Source organism: Trachypithecus francoisi, unplaced genomic scaffold (genome assembly GCF_009764315.1).
Source record: "Trachypithecus francoisi isolate TF-2019V2 unplaced genomic scaffold, Tfra_2.0 Contig00586, whole genome shotgun sequence".
Lineage (NCBI taxonomy): Eukaryota > Metazoa > Chordata > Mammalia > Primates > Cercopithecidae > Trachypithecus > Trachypithecus francoisi.
In genome coordinates, this window is record NW_022680749.1 from 5,026,918 (window position 1) to 5,049,823 (window position 22,906).

The 22,906-nt window shown below is 39.6% G+C and overlaps 1 protein-coding gene across 2 annotated transcripts in view; it reads right to left on the bottom strand.

Moving 5' to 3' along the window:
• Positions 1 to 21,956, bottom strand: part of ASAH2 (N-acylsphingosine amidohydrolase 2) — an 86,161-nt gene extending 64,205 nt beyond the window's left edge. Inside the window, exons 1-7 of one of the 2 annotated variants that reach the window (XM_033215370.1) lie at positions 21,844 to 21,956; positions 18,937 to 19,065; positions 15,632 to 15,876; positions 12,512 to 12,661; positions 4,099 to 4,275; positions 3,010 to 3,137; positions 1,774 to 1,851 (exon numbers count right to left, since the gene is read on the bottom strand). In XM_033215370.1, coding sequence (XP_033071261.1) covers positions 1,774 to 1,851; positions 3,010 to 3,137; positions 4,099 to 4,275; positions 12,512 to 12,661; positions 15,632 to 15,876; positions 18,937 to 19,063 — 905 coding nt within the window. In that variant the 5' untranslated portion in view covers positions 19,064 to 19,065; positions 21,844 to 21,956. The remainder of the gene's footprint in view (positions 1 to 1,773; positions 1,852 to 3,009; positions 3,138 to 4,098; positions 4,276 to 12,511; positions 12,662 to 15,631; positions 15,877 to 18,936; positions 19,066 to 21,843) is intronic. The other variant, XM_033215380.1, reaches the window with a different exon arrangement.
• Positions 21,957 to 22,906: the final 950 nt, after the last annotated feature.

Sequence of the window (22,906 nt, forward strand, 5' to 3'; positions counted from 1 at the left end):
GTGCTCTCAGGAAAAACTCAGGGCTACCTCCTCCAAACTCCCACAGAATTATTTACGCCCATGTGATAGTGCTGTTGGTCATCTAATTCATGTTATGGTTACTTGTCTATCTATTTATCTCTGTCTCCTGCCCTAATCACCCCACCGGCTTGTGAGACCCTTATAGATAGAAACGATGCCTTATTCATCATAACATACCCCACTCACACAGTTACACGCCTGACATTTAGAAAGTGTGCTGAGTTAAATAAATGCTAAGGAGCAACTAATCAAGAGATAAATTCATTGTAATAGAAGAATAGGTCCTATTATGTCAGCCCATATAGCAAATTTTATTAGGGAGCTTTTAGTGACTTCACTTTTAACACAAAAGAGGAACTCAAATGCTAAGAATTGCAAGCATTCTAATAATGGAATTATTTAGAAGAGGTAGAATGTTTTCTATTCCTTTTTAGCTAAAATGATTAAACTTTTTTCTGTGTTAGGCACAGAACTAGAGTTGTGTATGCATTATCTCATTTAATCCTCAGACAACCCTATGGGGTATTAATATTCCTATTTTCAAATAGGATACTTAAGGTCTAAGTGGATTAAGTTACTTTCTTCAGGCCACAGAGTTAGTAAGTGGCAGAGGGCTGGGATTTGAAGTCAAGTTAACCTTACCTTAAGACCTGAACTTTTTATTACCATGTTGTTCTCCACCTACTTTTAGGGCCAACTCTAGTGTGTGAACTGTGAATCATAGTTTTTAATGTTTTTCTTCACCACTTTTTTGTCACTTTTACTGCGAGTTTTATTCATATAGCATCTTTCACTTAAATATTTTATAATTCCATTTGGCAGACCCTTTATCATCTTTCTAATCATTATTATCAACATTTTAAATACTCACTTTATCCCACAGTATGCTCAAAAATACTTAGGGATGAGAAACAGGAAGACAGTCACAGAACTTGTCTAAAGTCACATTGCTAATAAGGACAAGAGCCCAGAGCGAACCCAAACCATTTGACTCTAGCACCCAGCTCTATCTGATACTTCCCTAGGGCATGTCTGCATCATTTGCAAGTCCATAGGTCAAAGAGTCTGGAACTGTGCTACCCACCCAGTCAATTCCTGAGTCAGGCCAGTTGCAGTAACCAAAATCACATATGAATGCAAATGCCTTATTTTCAAGAAAACAAAATTCATGTGCTTTCCTAAATGCTGTCACTCCCAGACAACGGTGCTAAAAGCTGGCCCCAGCTGTAATTTTCCTTCACTTGCTTCCTTTAGGTGTTCTCAGTTCTATTTTATCCCCACTTGGCATTGTCCTACATTGGACTTAATCCTTTTAGGGAAACATAGGTAAATAATCTCAAAAACATAATCACTTTCCTGGTTGGTCAGATTGTTTTTTTCATTTTATTAAATGAAACAGAACTGTTTACCATCATGGAAGCTCCACATGTGAGATCTTGATAACGTAATAAGCATTAATGCTTGAGTTTTTATGTCATATGTGAGATGCTGTGCCAAGCTCTTCACCAAGATCCCTCATTTATCATCCCTGTATTAAATCTGTTTTGCAAGTGCAGAACTAAGCCCTGAGAGGCTGAGAACCCCGTACAAGGCCCATGGCTGGACCCCAGTTGTGTCTGACTCCAGAGCCTGGACTCTTAACCACACAACTTATTCTCAGTGTGTGCTGGTACTATTCTGGTCTCTTTTCCCCTCTCTTTAATTAAGAAAAGCTACCCTGACAGAATTATTTTTAAAAAGGAAATAGAGTACCTGATAAGGCCCAAGTCATCTCCATTCAAATCTACCATTTTCAAGACTACCATTTCCTTGTCTGTATTTGAAGAATACCTAGTCAGTAAAACAGAAAAGCACAGTCAGTTCTGTGTTAGAGCCTGACCCTCATGTAAGATGAACAGTAGCAGCTGACACAAAAACAAAAATGCCTCTCAGTAAGTGAGACGTCTTGACAAACAGTGGTTCTGTGAACTGCATCCAGTACCTCATTTCTCAGCTAAGGAAAGGGTATGTAATTGTGATCAAAGTTTGGGGGACTAGGGTCAAGTAACTGGAGCTGAAATACACATACTTTTATATAATATACAATATTATATAACATATATGTATTTCTTACAAAAGAGATTTGTCTTTGAAATTTCCACTCATATCAATTTTTAATGAAATCTCTTTAAAAGAGCAGGGAATTTGCAAAATCAAAAGCATTCAAGACCTGCAACTTAAGTGTTCTTTTATGTCCTCTCAAGGGAAATCAGATTACATTTTCTAAAAATCATTTCCTTTGAAAGCTATTGAAAAATATGCAGAAAAATGTAAAATATCAAGTGGTCAAGTTAAAACTGTGAGATTATTTTACAGTGTTACAGTAACCAAGCACTTCTCTTCTGTCACAAACCTGGTTCACCACTTTAAAAAAGACAAAAAGGCAAAATAATGCTCTCCCTTAGTTTTTCCATTCAAATATGTGGGTTTTTTTCTTACTCTTCTGTCCACATTCTTTATCCTTTTATTTTCTCTGTCTAGCCACACTCTTGTGGACTAAGATTATTTATTCTGGATAACACATAATAAAAGAGCTATTCATTAATTTAATAAATATGCATTGTGCACATTTTTATCTCCATTTACTCATGAAGAAGCTGAGTGACAATAAATTAAGATAAGTAAATCACTAAAGGTCACAAAACTAGAAAGCAATAAAACTAAGCTGAGGCCACAGTTGTTCCTGATTTCAAAGCTCAGAGTACTTCAAACATCCACACTGGCTCCCATAATCAACAAAGTGGAAAGATTCCTGAATAAACTGGTGTTTGTTTCTACATCACTTTTTGTTTCTACTTGTCTTAGATTATAAAGATGCTTCTAAGACACTGTAGCTGTAATACTCTCTTAGGACCTCACCATATTCATCAAGTAACAGCCCTGTACTTAGATTTTGTTGCTGTTCCCTAAAGGGAATGAAACGATATCATTTTGAAGATTTCTCCTCACCTTGCTCTCTCTGACTGCGGATTTTGAAGGTAAGAATAGGGACTTCTGTTGATCTGCACACCATCCACATTTCCTTTATTGATGAAGATTTTACCTGGTTTCATATTTGTGTGTGCTATATCAATGCTCTGAAGGTTAAAAAAGAGGGCGCTGTTATAAGCTTAGAAATCCTGGTGGGGATAATGACTTGACTGTGAACTACGGTGAGAGATACATTTTTCATCATAGCTTAATACACATCAACATATGCATCCCAAAACAAAAGTTCACAAAGCAAACTATACCCTGACTGTGTGTTATACATTATATCTTACAATCTATTTTTTAGCATTGTTTTGTAATGTATTTTGCAATCCATAAAATTGATTTCATAAGCCTTTAATACATTGCAAGCCTCGGTTTGCAAAACATCATTGTAAAGCAATTTCTGCCTATGCTAGTTGGATCCCTGAATTTTGGGGGTGACACTGTAAGAAAAAAATAGAGAATAAGCCTAGAATACAATAAAATGAAGCAAAACATTAGCAAGGATCCTATGCAACAAAATAATAAGCTGGAAGACAGAAAAGAGAGGAGTATAAGCTCAAACCAGAAACAGGAGAGGAGTTTAAGGGTATTTGTCAGGAGCACCACGGAGGTCTGTATCTGTAGTAGAGAACTTAAAAAACTGGGATGTGTATTTATAAGTTGGATTCTCTTTATACTTTGGGAACTATTTTAAAATCTTAGAATTATTTGTAATTACTTTTAGCTCCTTCATGGGTTTCTCTTTGTGTGACTTTGTGCAAAGAACAGACTATGTAGTGCCCTCTACAAAGAACCCCAAACCAAAATGTTTTGTCTATTTAAATAACTACATCGGGCTTACTCCCATAGAAGCCTTCTTTTCCAATCATCCATGCCTCAGCCCTAACAGCCCATAGCTCAGAATCAGAAGCTAAGAGAGAGTCAGGGAGGAGAAAGAATGGTACATGCTAATACTATGCTCAGGGTCAAATCCCATACGGATTCTTCATATCACATCCAATCACTCCTAAAATACTTATAAGCAATAGTAAAGAACAGCTGCCTCTGGGGCTCTTTGCCTACCTTCAAGATACCTGTGACCATGTGCTGAAAAGTTCGATTGCTAAATCCTTCACTGGCAACTACAAACACAGTATACTGGAAATATCCTGCAGGACCTGAATGAGTGTGAGTGCCACTCAGGATGACATTGTCTCTTCTGTACAGGGAGCCATATTTACTCTGCAGTCTGTTCAGGACCTTCAAGAAAAAAAGTAATTGAACTAAGAAGAGGGATAACGTAAGAGCTCAACATAGGAAAAGACTTTGATGAGTTCAATCACTGATCTATACTAATTACATCTGTATTAATCCATTCTCATGCTGCTAATAAAGACATACCTAAGACTAGGTAATTTGTGAAGAAAAGAGGTTTAATTGACTCACAGTTCAGCATGACTGGGGAGGCCTCAGAAAACTTATAATCGTAGCAGAAGGGGAAGCAAACACGTCCTTCTTCACATGATGGCAGGAAGGAGAAGTGCAGAGTGACAGAGGGGAAAGCCCCTTATAAAATCATCTGTTCTTGTGAGAACTCACTGTCATGAGAACAGCAGCATGGAGGTACCCACCCCCATGATTCAATTACCTCCCATGGGGTCCCTCCCACGACACATGGGGATTATGGGAACTAAAACTCAAGATGTGATTTGGGTGGGGATACAGCCAAACTATATTAACATCCCTTTCTTTTTTTTTTTTTTTTTTTTTGAGACGGAGTCTCCCTCTGTCACCCAGGCTGGAGTGCAGTGGCCGGATCTCAGCTCACTGCAAGCTCCGCCTCCTGGGTTCACGCCATTCTCCTGCCTCAGCCTCCCGAGTAGCTGGGACTAGAGACGTCCGCCACCTCGCCTGGCTAGTTTTTTGTATTTTTTAGTGGAGACGGAGTTTCACCGTGTTAGCCAGGATGGTCTCAATCTCCCGACCTCGTGATCCGCCCGTCTCGGCCTCCCAAAGTGCTGGGATTACAGGCGTGAGCCACCGCGCCCAGCCAACATCCCTTTCAAATGGCCCCTCACTCTATGTTTGAGGATATTATCATAGTAATAATAATGAAATAATAATAACAATACTTAACATTTTATGGATTCTTGCTATGAGCAAACACAATGCTAGGTATGTTATATATAATATGTATTTTAAAATCTTTATTATAATTTCAAGAGCTACACAGGTATTGCTAAGCCCATTTTTAGCTGAGAACATTGAATTATACAAAAGTTAAATAATTTGCCTGTTGATCTAATAAGTAGCAGAGCCAGACTCCAGACCCACGTCTAACTAGAGAACCAGTACTCTTATTCATTCATCATTCAACAGCTGCTCTAAGCAAAAGAATATATGAGGTTCCTGTCTTGAAGATATTTTTATTCTAATGAAAGACAAAGACAGTAAGCAAGCAAATAAATAGTAAATATTATATCATAGAGTGATAAATGCTATGAAGAAAAATATTATTGCATAAGGAAAAAGAAACTAGTGGGTGTTAGTGAGGAAAGATCTTCTAAAGAGGGGCACTCTTTTAGCAGAGGCTTAGATGAAGAAAGCAAGCTGGCTGTGCAATATCTGGTGGAAAAACAACTCAGGCATAGTGAGCAGAAACTGCAAAGGTTTTTAAGCTACTCTACTACCTCATTTCCCAGATGAAGAATTCAGTACACCTTGAAACTAACTCTTAGACTTGTTGGTCTAGGGGAAGCCATCCCCTATGATGCAAGGACACCCTAATAATCCTGTGAAGAGACCTAAGAGGATAGGAAGCATCCTGTCAGCACTAACTTGCTAGTCATCTGAGTGAGCAACCTTAGAAGTAATTTCTTCAGCCTTGGTCAAGCCATCAAACAACTGCAGCCCTAGCCAGCATCTGAATGCCACATCATGACACAGAAGTGATGATATATGACTTGTTCTAAAACAAGTCAGAATCGTCTAACCAAGTCACTCTGGGAATCCTGACACACAGAAACCTTGAACAACATGTATTATTGCTGTTTTAAGCCACTAAGTTTTTAGGCGATTTGTTGTACAGCAATAAACAACTAATACAAAGAAACCCAGTAAATGTTTAGTGAATAAGTCAATCAATGAACATCCAAATGCAAGACTAATGTCTTCATGTGGTGCACATACATCAAGAAAACACCAGAGAGAATACTGATGATGTTGCTGAGTACCTGTTGCTGATTATGCTTTAATAAGCTGCAATCTAAAGTTTGGTATCATTGCGACTTTTTGTGAAAGATAATTTAAAAATGATCCAGCAGTTTGTAACACAAAGGATAAACGCTTGAAGGGATGGATACCACATTTTCCACGATGTGATTGCTAGGCATTGAATGCCTGTATCAAAGCATCTCATGTACCCCATAAATATATGTACCACATACACACAAACATTAATTAAAGAAAAAGAAAGATCCAGCAGAAGTGTCAAACCCAAAGCAATTGTTAGCAATGTTTACCTTGAGGATGGCATAGACCCTCTGATGAGCTGTCTCTCTGGAACATGCAATAAAATTAAAAGCCCTCATTTGTATTCGCCAATTTCTGAGGTATAAAAACTCCTCATCATGATCAATTTCAAGCTACCCAAAGCTTAACAGCCAGCTCACAATGTTCCTGAATATTTACAAATTGGCTCTTATGAACTTGTGCAAGCCAGTTCCAGCTCACTGCTGGTAAGTGGGGAGTAGCAGCTTCTGTGCTATGTACTTAATATACATGAAGATAACCATTCAACCTCTTCTATTGCAGGTGAAGATCTACGCCATTCTCATTCCAGTCATAACCATCTTGCCTCATTAACCTCTCCATGTCCCAAAGACTGATTGTTTGGTTACCATGTCCACATAAGCAATCCTATGATGCAAGACAAATACAGAATGGAAGTATAATCTAACTAGATTAACATCCTTTTATATTCCTTCTGTTTGATCCTAACTCCAGCCCCAATCCCTCATCACTCTCATATATTATTCCATACTGTAACCACCACACTCATGAAGAAGAAATGTCTGTAAAGAGAAGAGAAAATGATCAATGAAGGGACACCATGAAAGCTGAACTAAAGTCAGAAGCTGATGTTTTAACAATTTACAGGGCCGGGCGCGGTGGCTCAAGCCTGTAATCCCAGCACTTTGGGAGGCCGAGACGGGCGGATCACGAGGTCAGGAGATAGAGACCATCCTGGCTAACACGGTGAAACCCCGTCTCTACTAAAAATACAAGGAAATTAGCTGGGCGTGGTGGCGGGCGCCTGTAGTCCCAGCTACTCAGGAGGCTGAGGCAAGAGAATGGCGTGAACCTGGGAGACGGAGCTTGCAGTGAGCCGAGATCGCGCCACTGCACTCCAGCCTGGGGCACAGAGCAAGACTCCGTCTCAAAAAAAAAAAAAAAAAAAGAAAGAAAAAACAATTTACAGCTAAGACAGGAAGGTAGTAGAGAAAAAGAGCCACAAGTCAACTTTAAAGCTCCTTAACCCCATCCTATTTATTCCTAAAGAACTGTGACATTAGGGCTTTAGAATTAAATGCGTTTCTTCATGTCTACTCAAGAATCAAGCCCTTAAAAAGACAGAAATTGTGAATCTTGAATTTTAAAACAAAAAAGACTACAAACAGTACACATGAATTTTATTTTAAACTACAATCTCTAATATGAAGTCAGACATATGGGACTTCTAGGGGGGAAAAAAAGAAAAATGTAAAACCTAGTTATATATATAACAATGCCAGGAAGATAGCCATTGAAAATAACATGTTTCCCAGTTCATGAAAGGAAGGCATTTTAATACAGGACAAAGCAGCTACATTTATGTCTACAGCTCACTTCTGTCTTCAGTTTCTATTCCATTTCCTATCGCTGACACTCTTGGGAGCATGACATAGAAAAACCTAGAAAGTCCTTCTGTTTTCCTGTCCTGCCTCACTGCACAGAGATCTTCCATAATCTTCATTCTGTGCTGGAAATTTCATCTATCTTAAAGCTGAGACTGAGAACTTGCATAGAAGTAGGTGTTATAAATAATCTTAATAGCACTTATTTAGCCACATTTATTTCTCACACCTTCCCTTGGATTAATTTGGGAAAACTAAGTGGGTTCATTTAATGGCCTTCCCACTGGGTCTCAGATTGCACGAGGATGTAAAAATAGGAAGAGACAGATAAATGGTGCCCACTATTGACTTGATAGCATCTACAAACACATTAAACTCCTCCCCACTCTACCTGCCAAAGTCTACCTTTTGGTTCTTTCCTTTCTGCTAATGATCATACTATTTCCCAATTAGAACCATCTCATTTTTCAGAAAAGCAGTATAGTATAGTAGAAATGAGCATGAATTCTGACACCAAGATGCTTAAGTTTGAATCCTAGCTCTGATAGTTCCTAGCTGTGCAACCTTGGATAAGTTACTCAATCCTCTGCAAACTTGGTTTCTCAATCTGTCAAATGACATAATAATAATAGCTCCCTCATAGAGTTGTTTGGAGGAGTAAATACATTAATCCACACAAGGCACTGACAAGAGTTTCAGACTCAGCATGAATATTATGTTAAGTATTGGCTTTTACGTCTATTCATGTCCAAATCTCACTCACATTTAATTTTTTTCTTTCTTTCTTTCCTTCTTTCTTTCTTTCTTTTGTGTGTGTGTGTGTGTGTGTGTGTGTTGTGTGTGTGTGTGTGTGTGTGTGTGTGTGTGTGTGTGTTTTGAGTCAGAGTCTCATTCTGTCACCTAGACTGGAGTAGTGCAATGGAGTGACCTTGACCTTGGCTCAATGCAACCTCCACCTCCCAAATTCAAGCAATTCTCCTGCCTCAACCTCCCAAGTGGCTGGGACTACGGGCACCTGCCAGCATGCCTGGATGATTTTTGTATTTTTATTAGAGATGGGGTTTCACCATGTTTGCCAGGCTGGTCTCAAACTCCTGACTTCAAGTGATCCACCCACCTCAGCTTCCCAAAGTGCTGGGATTATAGATGGGAGCCACCGCATCCGGCCGACTCACATTTAATTTCCTATCCCACCACCATGTAGTCTCACTGACATCACATTGGTTTAAGATCTTTGTGCCAGCCTCACATGATAAAGGGGGAAATTGTTAGGCAAAGTTATAAAAAATAAAAACCCTTCCAGCAACTCCAGTTTCCCTTTCTTGTTCCTTCAGCCTTTTAACATCTTATAAAACTCCCCTGGGTGAAATACCTCTGTTTGAAATACCTAGTATGATGATTACTGTTTTCTTAACTGGACCCTCACCAACAGCACCTCAGTATCACTTTAAAGAGTCTGCTAATTTTTGCCCTCACTTCTAGTTCCATTCTATTCCAATCCATATCAAACATCTCTACCTGCTTAATCATCCTAAAACAAAATGGTGTTTACATCACTCTGCCACTCAGAAGATTTCTCAGAGTCCATATCACCCACAGAATTAAAAACAAGCCGGCATCTCAGGCCCTCTGCAATTATGACAAACATATCTTCCAGATACATCTCCAACTACATGCCTCCGTATGTCCTAATAGATCTCCTCTGTTCCCTCATAAGAGTCTATATCCCTCCTTCATGCCTCTCTGTGTTCATTCTGTTTTTTCCATCAGATTTCTCTCCCTTCCCATCCTAACCATTTAAAATTCTGCTCACTCAAGTGTCATTTCTACCATGAACATGTTTTCCTAATTTGCATTTATTGAATCCCCATTGGTGATCTTAAAAGACCATATGTCCACAAAGTCTCAGATACTTTGCCCTTCAAGAAGTAAAGCTTACTTTTTCACCACTGAGTGTGAGCTGGACTTAGTGACTTGCTTAATGAATAGAACAAGGTGAAAGTAATGGTGTATAGCTTCTAAACCTGGGTCATACAGTACACTGTAGCTTCCTCCTTGCTCGTTCTCTTGGGTCACTCACTCTGAGGGAATCTAGCTACTGTGTCGTAAGGATAGGAAGAGTGAGGAACTGAGGCCTTTGGCCAACAGCCACATGAACAAACCATCTTGGAAGTGGACCTTCAAGCCTGGGTCAAACCTTCAGATGACTCCTCCTTTGCCATCACCTTGATTACCATAGAACCTAAACCAGAGCCACCCAGCCAAGATAGGATTCCTAACCCATAGATCATGTGAGATAATAACTGTTTGTTGTTTTAAGCCATTATAGTTTAGGGTAATTTCCTACCCAGTAATAGACAATTGCTATCCTACCGTACCTTCCTTCGGTTAATTATAGCTATCTGTATACTTCTGTACATCTCTATATTTCACAGTCCTTCCTTCTATCCACCAACTAGAAAATGATCTCATAAAGGAGATGAATTATGACTTACTTAGTTATATGTCCCCTGAAGTGACACTAGCAAAGTACCTTACAAAAAGCAAGTGGTCAATGCATTTTTTCCCTCTAAGAGTATAGAATAATGTCACTTTTAAGAATGTACCTACTATAAAGACACATGTACACACATGTTTATTCCAGCAGTATTCACAATAGCAAAGACTTGGAACCAACCCAAATGTCCATCCATGATAGACTGGATAAAGAAAATGTGGCACATATAAACCATGGAATACTATGCAGCCATAAAAAAGGGTGAGTTCATGTCCTTCACAGGGACACGGACGAAGCTGGAAACCATGATTCTCAGCAAACTAACACAAGAACAGAAAACCAAACACCACATGTTCTCACTCTTAAGTGGGAGGTGAACAATGAGAACACATGGACTCAGGGAGGAGAACATCACACACTGGGGCCTATCGGTGGATGGAGGGCTAGGGGAAGGATAGCGTTAGGAGAAATATCTAATGTAGATGATGGGTTGATGGGTCCAGCAAACCACCATGGCACGTGTATACCTGTGTAACAAAACTCCACGTTCTGCACATATATCCCAGAACTTAAAGTATAATTTAAAATGACAAAAAAATAAAAAAGAATGTGGACTCAGGGATTAACCATACCTGTGTTCAGAATCCAGTTCTACCATTTGCTAACTGTGTGAAATTTGGAAAGTTACCTATCTTCTCCAAGACTCAGTTTTCTTACCCAGAAAATGGAAATAACAACAAAGCCACCTCACTGTTTTGTGGTAAGTGCAGGAGTGGAGAAGACACTTCATCCCCTGTCCTCATGTCTCCTTAGATGGGGGAGGCTTCAACTCTCCTCCCCAAAAGGGAACAATGTTAAAGTGATGCTTTTAGGCCATCTCATCATCCCTCTCACGGGCCCCTTCACATGGCATGAGAAGAAAAGTGTTTAATAGGTGAGGCTAGCAGAACCTGACATTGCATAATGGACCTTTATGGTCATTGTTCTGGTCAAAGATCCAGCCGTTCCTCTTTCTCACATTCATGATTATGTGAGCAGACATTAACAGAACACATTCTCTCTTAGTGACCTGATCCCATGCAGAAAATATAACTGGGTCAGGGATTAGAAATTGCCTTAGAAAGATAGAATCGGAAGTTCTATCAGTCGCTTGCTTGCTAGCTCGCTTTCTCACTCTCTCTCTCTCTCTCTCCCTCTCTCCTCCTCCTCCTCCTTTTGTATGGCTTTGACCATTTCAAATCCATACAAAAACAATCAGAATACTATAATGAATCCCTATGTGCCTATTACCCAGTTTCTATAACTACTAATTCATGGTCAACCTCATTTCAATGTTGTATTTTAATTCACATCTGATTCCTCACATGTATTCTCAATTGTCTGAGAACCTGAGGAAGGGCTTAGTGATTAATTGGTACTCTCCCAACTTCTAACAAGGAGGATTAAATAAGGGAATATATATATATATACACATATATAAATGTAACCTGGCACATTATAAACTTTCAATAAAAATATTAGCATTAATAATGACAACGAGTCGGCCGGGCGCGGTGGCTCAAGCCTGTAATCCCAGCACTTTGGGAGGCCGAGACGGGCGGATCACGAGGTCAGGAGATCAAGACCACCCTGGCTAACACGGTGAAACCCCGTCTCTACTAAAAAAAATACAGAAAACTAGCCGGGCGGGTGGCGGGCGCCTGTAGTCCCAGCTACTCGGGAGGCTGAGCAGGAGAATGGCGTAAACCCGGAGGCGGAGCTTGCAGTGAGCTGAGATCCGGCCACTGCCTCCAGCCTGGGCGACAGAGCGAAACTCCGTCTCACAAAAAAAAAAAAAAAAAAAAAAAAAAAAAAAAAAAAAAAAAAAATAATGACACGAGTCATCAGCAATTTGAAAGCAACTTTTGACCAAGATAACTTAGACTGAATAGTGAGGATCATTCTCCTTGTAAGATTATCTGCTATATTGTCAAGAGTCATTAACATTGAAGGTAGTAGAATTTCAATGAATGAGAAACCAAGAGGAATTAGTTCCTGTCACATGCATCAACTGTTCCTTAAACCATATCATTTCTTCACTCCTTTCTCCTCTCAAATCACTTACCTCCAGCCTGAGCCTTTGGGATACCATGCCTATGTCGATGCTGACAAACACTGTTCGATTGGACCCATCAGGTTCTGCCATGATGAAAGCACGACTGTACAGCCTGGTGAGGATGCCCTGTGCATTCTGGCCAGATTTGCTGTAGCCCATCTAAAGAGGAAGAGACAATCAGAACTGCTCTGTCTCACTCCCCTACTACTAGAAACCAGGCACAAACATACAATACAGATGACTGCAGAAAGACAAAGAAAAAACATCCATATGACATGGTGGCTCTGAGTGACAGAATACATGTTTTCAAAAATTAAAAAGAAAAAGGAAGAAAGAAAGCTGAAAAATATCATAAAAGAGGCTTGAATCTTTCATATAGAAAAATGCAAAGGCAAAGAATCGATCAGGTTGGCAGAAGCTGTTCCCTGGCTTATGGGCAGGAGGGAGTTGGTGAGACTTTGGAAATGCTATTACTAACACTAACACGTGAGATCTTTCCAGTTTGGACAATGGTTTGGGCAATGGCTCTTTTTCTCCTGCCTGTCTAAGATGTACAGGAAAAAATATTTCCTCTACCTCCACCCCACATTGCCCAGGAACGTTTTAAAGATTGAAGGTTCTCTCATGTTGGTTGTTTAGTGTACAATTTTGTTTTCTGAAGAAAATGGTATCTTCATAATTAAGTATTCTTCACAGAGGGTACCTCGCCCTGGCTTTTACCATAGTATCGTTCCTGTCGTGGGTGCAACTGGCTGGTAAATTCATTTACCGCCCATGACATGGGGTGGTAAAGAAATTTACCAGACAGTCATAGGTAAAGAAAGGCAGATTTATTAGGGAAAGTAAGAAAATATGTTGTAAGGGTACAACAGGCACCACAGCAGAGAAGGGGCTGTCTGCAAATATCAGGGAAAACCCTACCCCCAATATTCAACGTGGGTTATTTTCTATTTCCCTAAGCGTCGGCTGGTCTGAGAAATAAAGGGAAAGAGTACAAAAGAGAGAAATTTTAAAGCTGCGTGTCCAGGGGAGACATCACATGTTGGCAGGTTCCATGATGCTCCCTGAGCCATAAAACCAGCAAGGTTTTATTAGCGATTTTCAAAAGGGGGAGGGAGTGTACAAATAGGGTGTGGGTCACAGAGATCACAAGCTTCACAAGGTAATAAAATATCACAAAGCAAATGGAGGCAGGGTGAGATCACAGGACCACAGGATGGGGTGAAATTAAAATTGCTAATGAAGTTTTGGGCACGCATTATCATTGATAACATCTTATCAGGAGACAGGGTTTGAGAGCAGACAACCTGTCTGAGCAAAATTTATTAAGCGGGAATTTCCTCATCCTAATAAGCCTGGGAGTGCTACAGGAGACTGGGGCTTATTTCATCCTTTCAGCTTCGACTGTAAAAGACAGCTGCCCGCAAGGGGGCCATTTAGAGGCCTACCCTCAGGGATGCATTCTCTTTCTCAGGGATGTTCCTTGCTGAGAAAAAGAATTCAGCAACATTTCTCCTATTTGCTTTTGAAAGAAGAGAAATATGGATCTGTTCCACCTGGCTCACCGGCAGTCAGAGTTTAAGATTATATCCCTTGTTCCCTGAACATTGCTGTCATCCTGTTCTTTTTTCAAGGTGCCCAGATTTCATATTGTTCAAACACATATGCTCTACAAAAAATTTGTGCAGTTAACGCAATCATCACAGGGTCCTGAGGTGACATACATCCTCCTCAGCTTACGAAGATGATGGGATTAAGAGATGAAAGTAAAGACAGGCATAGGAAATCACAAGGGTATTGATTGGGGAAGTGATAAGTGTCCATGAAATCTTCACAATTTATGTTCAGAGACTGCAGTAAAGACAGGTGTAAGGAATTATAAAGGTATTAATTTGGGGAACTAATAAATGTCCATGAAATCTTCACAATTTATGTTCTTCTGCCATGGCTTCAGTCAGTCCCTCCATCCCTGACTTCCTGCAATACGCAAAGAAGCAGGGGCTGGAGGGAAGTTACATAGGGTCATGCTGGAGCGGGACATATGCAGAACGAGGTTGGGCTGCTGGGGCTACATGCAGAGTGAAGTATTTGGGAACAGGATGTTGTGGCAGCAGGTTATCTATGATTAGCCATTTCTCAGAACAGTTGTTCTCCCCAATGCTGGGGCCCCTGACTTATTAGGACTCTACAACTCTCTAAGCCAAATCAGATCACATACACCTATCCCAAGTCACTTCTCTCACCGTGTCATAAAATTTACCCATAAAACTACACCTAGGTCTTCAGAATGCCCCCTCTACTGTTTGCTTTACCCCTCCTGGGAGTGTTTATTTAGGGTTCACATTCCAGGATTACTTTTTCAGAACATACAGTCGAGAATCATACCTGGAATGTAAAGATTACTTAGAGGGAGGGAGTGAATCCCATTAGACAACTTCATGCTCTGGTTTCCTAGAGAAGCACTGACATAAATGGGTATTTCCATCACATAGACAAGACTAGCAGTCAATAGGCCACACCTGACACATAGAAGTTTTATTTGCTTTCACATATTGGTGCAACCTAGGTTTCCAGTTTTAGCTAGAGTTGCCTTTATTTTTTAAGTAAGATATTTGAAACTTCAACTCTTTAATCTGGGGATTTTGGGGCTTCTTCTAAAATACTGCAAAATAGGGCAGCCCTGAGCCCCCATTCTTACATGGCAACAATCAGCTAAATCCATATACTTTCTTTGTGCTTTTTTTCCCTTCAAAGTCCCCACCATTTCCTACTGCATCCTACTCCCAAACTGAGGATTCACTAGACATTTACTATGTTACACTGGCCTGGTGATGTCATTTACGGTACCTGCTCACCCCCTGTCATATTTGAGTTTGCCATCTCTGCCACTTCTGCTCATAAAAAAAAAAAAAGAAAAAAGGCCAATGGACTTTACAGGGGAGTTATGATTGAACAAAAGTTTTCCTCTTCCTTCTAGTATGAAATTCATAGTGCTAGACAGCAGCAAGGTCAATTAAAAAGCTAGAAGAAAATAATGATGATGTTGTAATAATCAGAAATGAATGCAGGTTGTAAAATAATAAAATTGGTTGTTTCACAGTCTCCTTAAGGAGTCCATTGTCTACTTACCAAATTGATATCTGCTACTTGTCCTGTGCAGTCAGCTCGTCCAACACCAATATGATAGCCACTGAAGTTCTGAAATAGAGGTGGCTCTGGGGTTGAAGTCACTGGAGAAGTTTGAGTGGCTGTGGAGCTCTGGGTGGCTGTGGAGCGCTGGGTGGCTGTGGAGATCTGGGTGGCTGTGGAGCCCTGGGTGGCTGTGGAGCCCTGGGTGGCTGGAGGGTTTGGGGTGGTTGAAAAAAAATGGCCTCCTGAATCCAAAACAGAATAAGAGATTTGAGAAACAACATTTCAGCCCTCTTATTTGTCAACATCAATTAGAATACAACATATAGGCTCAGGTTCATGAGGAAAACTCTTTATATATTTTCTTATACATAAAAATATATAGAGAGAAACATCTCAGGAATCTGTTTAAAAATCATAATCCTAAATGGGATCTTTTTCTTGGATGAGAGATGTTTCAGACTAATGATCAAGGCCTCTGTCAAATGTCCTTCAACTCCTCATCACGAGCCATTCCTTGTCAAACTCACTGCCTTCACTCAACACCCTGCTCTTCTTTTCCAGCTAAACTAAACAGGTGCCAGGTTTACTGAATCCAACATCTGGGGATTGGTTTCTTCCATTCTTTCTATCCAGACTCCTCACTCCTTTCCTCTCCACCTACCAAACTCCACCACCTGCTTCAGAGTTAGTCCATTTCCATCACACCTAGATCTGACTCAACTCCTCACCTGCAGGATGCCACCCTGCTGACTCTACCTTGGCTCTGATCTTCTTTGACCTTCTAAAGACTCATTTTTAATGCAACCTAGATCACTGTATACATGTTGATATAATTTCATGTTAATTATTCTAATATTTATATATTCATATCTACGTGTGTGTTTATACACATATATTCTATATTAATGTATGCATATATATTTATTATACACACACATACAAATATCAAGGGAAGCAGAATGACATACAGGATTTTTGTGACAAGACAGTTGACAGAAACAAACTGCCTGGTTTGAAACCTGAATCTACCACCTACTAAGTGATCAAATTCCTTAACCTATTTCACCCCAATTCTTGTCTATAAAATGGAGATTATAATAATATCCTGCTTTCTGGGGTTGTTTTGAATAATATCTCTGTTCACTAATATTATAAACTTGGAACAATGGCTAATATGTAGCTTTGATTTTCTTTACCTATTTAAACATTTTATATATTCATTATTTTGTTTATTTCCATTCCCCAGACAAGAGTCAGGAGTTGCCAAGGCATCAAATATCAGTGTCACAAGGCATTCATGGTCAGAAAGTACTTAGGCAAGAGCTTTATAGCTGATTCCTTCAGAAATCCTAGAAATTCAGAGCTCAAAAAACTTAGAGATCACCTAACATAATCTCCTCAGTTTTACAGATGAGAAAACTGAAAATCAGAAAATTGACTTAACCAATAGTTAATGGAGACCATGTGATGATTCCGGTATGCAATCCAGATCCTCAAACTCAGAATCTGATGCTCTTTCGACCAAATTCTAGATGGAGTTAGAATCCATGTCTTCTCATTCCCAAGTCGAGATTTTCTTCAAGACATCAAGTATTGCAAGGAGTGGAGCAGGCATCTTCGCTATTGCTTCATTGCTACCAGCATAGGAATGTCATGCCAACTAAAGCCAAAGCTAACACATAGCTAAGGGTATGTTATTTGCAATCTCAAGGTCTCCATTTCCCCAAGTGTAAAATGAAACTAATGTAAACAGTAGGGCTAGCATCAACCCTTATAGGATTTTTGTGATAATTTGATGAGAAAATATTCTGGAATCCTCACTATAGTGCTCAACACAGAAACCATTTAATAAACAGTAACTACAGCTATAAGAATAGTTACTATAATTATTAATAACCTCCCTGAGTCTCAGCCTCCTGATTTCCTAATTTTAAGAGCTAAAATTGAATAATTCCTTTTCTTATTTTTTTTTTTAATGGAGTCTTGCTCTGTTACCCAGACTGGAGTGCAGTAGTGTGACCTTGGCTCACTGCAACCTCCGATCCCTGGGTTCAAGTGATTCTCCTGCCTTGCCTCAGCCTCCCGAGTAGCTGGGATTACAGGTGTGCACCACCATGCCCAGCTTTTTTTTTTTTTTTTTTTTTTTTTTTTTTTTTTTTTTTTTTTTAGCAGAGACAGGGTTTTGCCACATTGGCCAGGCTGGTCTCGAACTCTTGACCTCAGGTGATTCGCCCACCTTGGCCCTCCAAAGTGCTGGCATTATAGGCGTGAACCACCAGGCTCAGCCAAAACTGAATAATTCTTAATGATCCTTTCACTTCTATCAGTCTATGACCCTGCTGTGCCTCATGCTGGATCAGAGGATCTCTTATCCTCTGTGTTTGCCAGGAATTCAAAGCCCTGGGACATGGTAGAGAATATGCAGGAAAAGAGGCTACAAAAGGGAAAAGTGAGGTAGAAAATACCATCTTCTCCATTTGGCCTAAGGCCAGCCCTATCTTTATTTTGGTCAGAGCTTCAATCTTCACCTATCTTCTCTACTCATTTAACAGTTATGTAACCTAATACTGACTGAAACAGAGGCTCCACCAAGACCCACTGCCAATCTTGTGTGTAAGTGTAGCCTACATTGTTCTCAAAAACTTAGTTTCCAACATTGAAAAAAAATCATGAGATAGAAAAATTCTAATTTCCAGCTTCTCTGCAAAACTTAGGAGATCTGAGATCATGTGTTCTCTCTACAACAAACAGCTGCCACCTGGGAGTGGCTGTAGGCCTTCTTCACCAGAATTGTACCTGCCTCCTCCTTGGTCCACCTCCTTACTCCACCTCATTTGCAAAACTTGATTAGCCCTTGTAAGGATTTATGTTTGAGACCCCATTCTCTAAGGCACTTCACAGACTAGTTGACGTTCATTCAGTGAGTTTTTCATTCTCCTTTTGCCCCCAGGAGAAGATGATGTCTACAAGGAGGCAAAGAGAAAGATTAGAGGCTCAGGGCAAAAGCTGCCATTACTAGACCTTGACAAATCTTGAGCTGTGCTTATATCAATGGAAAAACGAATGGCAAACAAGTACATGTCAGAATGCCTGTCACCTGGCTATTGGGGACAAAGGTAAACTTGATAAAAACTGCTATCAATACAGAAAGGGCAATTAATGCAAAGGGAAACGGCTATTCCAGGCTGCTTAAGTACACGTAGAACTATCCGCAGACACTGTTTTTCTCTTTGGTGTCCACGGTAATCAAGAAGTTTCCTACAGGCCTAAAAATTGCATCTAAGAGAGCCCATGACACTTGCCTTTGTGGTTTTCAATTGTCCCACTGGTGGTAAACAAAAGGCTGAGAAGGGCCACTGTGATGGCAGTCATCATTACAAGGAGGAAAATCAGGAATGTCTCCAAGTTAGAGAAGGTGCGTTTGGCCATTTCTTCTCAGGTACAGCAGAGATGGAAGAAGAAATATTGAAGAGGAAGAAATCACAAATTAAAATGCAAAAGCTTTAAGCCAACCGAAGTTAAGATATCTTAACTCTTTCATATTAATAGACTATACCAAGGATGACAAGTACAGAGCACTTACCACTCATTCCATAGACCAAGCCCATGGCAGACAAGACCAATCAATTACAGCATTCTTTTTGAAAAGCTCGAATGTGGTTTCCAAATCTTTCTCAACACAACACTCCTCCTGGCAGCAGCCATTCATGATTTAGCTTGGCCACTGAGCTAAAATCTACTTGCATTCTTTAGCCATATCACACTGCTTTCATTTACGGTGATGATGCTGTTTATGGATCTGTATGTGGGTCTGGGCTCAGAGTGCCTTTGTTGACAAGGATGACTGATGCACACATACTTCTTGTATTTGGGAGAAGGCTGGCTGGGGTTAGGAAAGTATTCTGTGGTCATGGACTTAGTAGAATTATCTTGTTCACCTGGAGATGAAACTCGTAACTTTGGCCTTTACACTTTATGTTTTAACTTTCAATTACTATCTGGTGAGAAATGGGCATGGAAAAGGGAATTAGCATCTCTGGTCTGAAGGCAGGCATTACAAAACACATCCCTCTTCAGTGATCAGAAGGATCCCAAACATTTTGCAAACCTTGCATCAAAGAACGATAATTTAAAATGCTCCTATGTTCTACAAAAGTATCAAATGTCATTACAGATTCCTTAAGATGTTTTAAGGGAGGGAGAATTAATCATTACTCAGAGGAACTATACAAGTTAAAACCCCATAAAATATAATAATAAGAAGAAGAATGTGGTGGTTAAAAATTTAGTTCTGAAATCTGACTCCAGCAGTCAAATTTCATTTCTGCCACTTACTGGGTGACTTTGGGAAATCCTCCCCCAATACTGAACGTCAGCTTACCCATCTGTAAATAGAAATATGATCATGATCATCTTATCTCAAAGTTCTTGTAAAACCTATCTCTTAAATTTCTTATAAAAATAAGATGAGATGAAGCAACAACACTTCTTTTGTTCAATAAATGCTCAAACTGGTAGCATTTATTAATAGATTCCAAAGTAGCAAAGAGTCTGTGCTCTTCCCTGTCCTTTAAGGAAATTTACAGGAGGCTAGTGTTAAAGGATGATTGAAATCACAGGTGGGACCTTCAGAGCCCATTTTCTTAACCTGTGCTTTAGGAAGCCTGAGAGGTTAAATGGTATTGGAATCTCAGGATTTGCCCCCAAAATAGGGGATTTGTGGCTAAGATGCTGCTACCCCCAAGAGTTAAAAAATGGTAACAATGTAGATATATTTAGTAGAGTCCATTTCTTATTCAATTTGACTTAGGTAAGAAGATAAAAAAAAAAAAAAACAGCATTTAGAGTTTATAAAGAGTTTACATTTACAATCCTGAAATTTCAAATTATCTCTTAAAATAATTCATAAAATATAGCAACACTGAGCCAGCAATCACATGTGCCAAGAGTTTCCTAAAACTCAGTGCTGCTGTTCTCTTTAGATGAGGGATATATTATTCAACCTGCCAGTCTCTACCCAGCAGGCCTTATTTATCTAAGTTACTGCCTGGTCTGTGCAAGCATTTGATTTTGCAATTCCTGGGCTAGAGGTGACAGAACAGTCTAACAGCAGATACTTTAGAGGGTAGGCTGAACTGGGAGTGGGCAAAGAGACTGGAACATCTTCCCAAATCTTCTGATTATTTGGAAGCTTTCCTCATCCACTTATCACCACCATAATCCCGTTACCCACCAGCAGCAGGGACAACTTCAAATGTAGAGCAAAACAAATCAGATCTGTGACTTATGACCAACTTCTATTGTCGGTTCCCAGGAGTCGGGAAACACATCTAAGATATGCCTCTGAACTCTAAGTATCTACTGAGAATTACTACTCATTAGCAGCTCTTCTGCCAGAAAACTTCAAACCCAGTATCTCTAGTTCTTGCTCAGAGCTTTGGTTCTCTAAGCCTTCCTACTAGCCAAGATGACTGACAGTTGGATCTCCCAACTCCAGAGCATGGACAGGCAGATTGTGCATGTAAATGTGGTCATGTAGCAGAAGGCTGTGTATCAAACAGAGAGGGTACAAAATAATACTTCTTTTTTGTTTCTAGTTTTGCATTGGTGAGCTGATGACATTTTATACCACTCAACAATGGCACTTGATTTAACATTAGCATTTCCACATATTACGTGGACTTGAATGATCTACCTCACATGTTTCACCATTCTGTTTAGCTGCCACAATTGTTGCCAACACAGTAACATTCTTTTTGAACCACTTTAGCTGACTTTACCACCACCTTTAAGGAAATTAAAACTTGGGTTAGCACTATTTATTTCTCATTGGTGACTAAAATCTGAATTTGAATGTTAAAGCGGATGCCTTCCCCGCCTTTAGAATGCAAACACACCTTGGTAGAGCTAAGCCAATAATTATATCTTAAAGGATTATAGATTTTATAATGGTTCACACTTTATCTGTAATAATCCTGAAAACTCAAGAATGAGGCTCTAATGGCACAATAGCAAGCAATTTGCCACATCTTCACAGAACAGGGTCCCTGTTGATCAAGGAGAGACTAAAAGGTAACAATTTGGCAAAAGAGGGTTCCAAAGCTATGAGATAAATGGAAGCTTTAGGGTCTCTTCAAGATCTCCGAGACAATAGGGTAATTCAATAGCCCTCCTTCCCTCCTTCTCCAAGAAAACACAGCCATCCTTACCTGATTCTAGTACTCAAAAGAACTTTCACATCCCAGGGAAGCAAATGGCTATCCAGAATCGTGTCCCCTTTCCCCTTGCACGTTGCTGGGTTTATATTTCCCAGCACTTTCTGAAACCTACTGAGAAAAAATTTTCAGTTAAGTTCAGGAGTGTTAGAGCTCTCATTAGCATACCGTTGTGGGCTTAGTACAAGTATGAGATTAAAGAGTATTGATAACAAAAAGCTTATGCACGAACTCTCTCTTAGGGCAGCCTGTTATCAGAGGTAGAAGTTGCAGAAGGCCTGCTGGACTGAAGGTCGTTTCACTTTTTCTGTAACTTTTCCAGCATGACAAATTCTGCGCAGAGCCTATAACCTGAATCACACACACACACAAAATGCATCTACTTCATTTACCACTGGTCGTTCTACAGCAAACAGAGTAGTAATATATGCTGGACATCAGTGTGGGCTGTGGATAGCAATAGGCAATATTTTCACCAATTTCAGAACAGGAAACTAATCTTAATTTTTATGAGTGCTCATAAAAATAATTCTAAATTTTAGATTTGCTAAATGTGAGTAGTAAATAATACAGCAAGACTGCTATGCAACTATTAAAAATCATACTGAAAATAATGACATGCAAAAATTGCTGAATATTAAGTAATTTTAAGTTTACAAAACAATATGATCCCATTTGTAAAGTAAACATTACTTATGTTTGCTTTATATATATTATATACTTTATATATGTTTTATATTAAAGACTGTAAGTACAGGAAAACGGTAAGAAGTAATTATCTGGTGATTATGGGTGGTTTTGTTTTCATTGTTTTGTCTCTTGGTATTTCCTATCATACGCATGTATCACTTTCCAAATGGGGAAATAAAATGTTTTTCTTCCTCTTGGAGAATATAGACTACAGCACGAAGTTAAACAATGGACCACGGAGACAAAGAAAGCAATAAAGAAACCAACCAATCCATTCCCTTTTTTTCCCTAGTAAAATCTAAGCTGTCTAGGACACATTTTAAAGAAGGCCACAAAGGCCGCTTAATTCCTTGCAGAGTTTGATCAG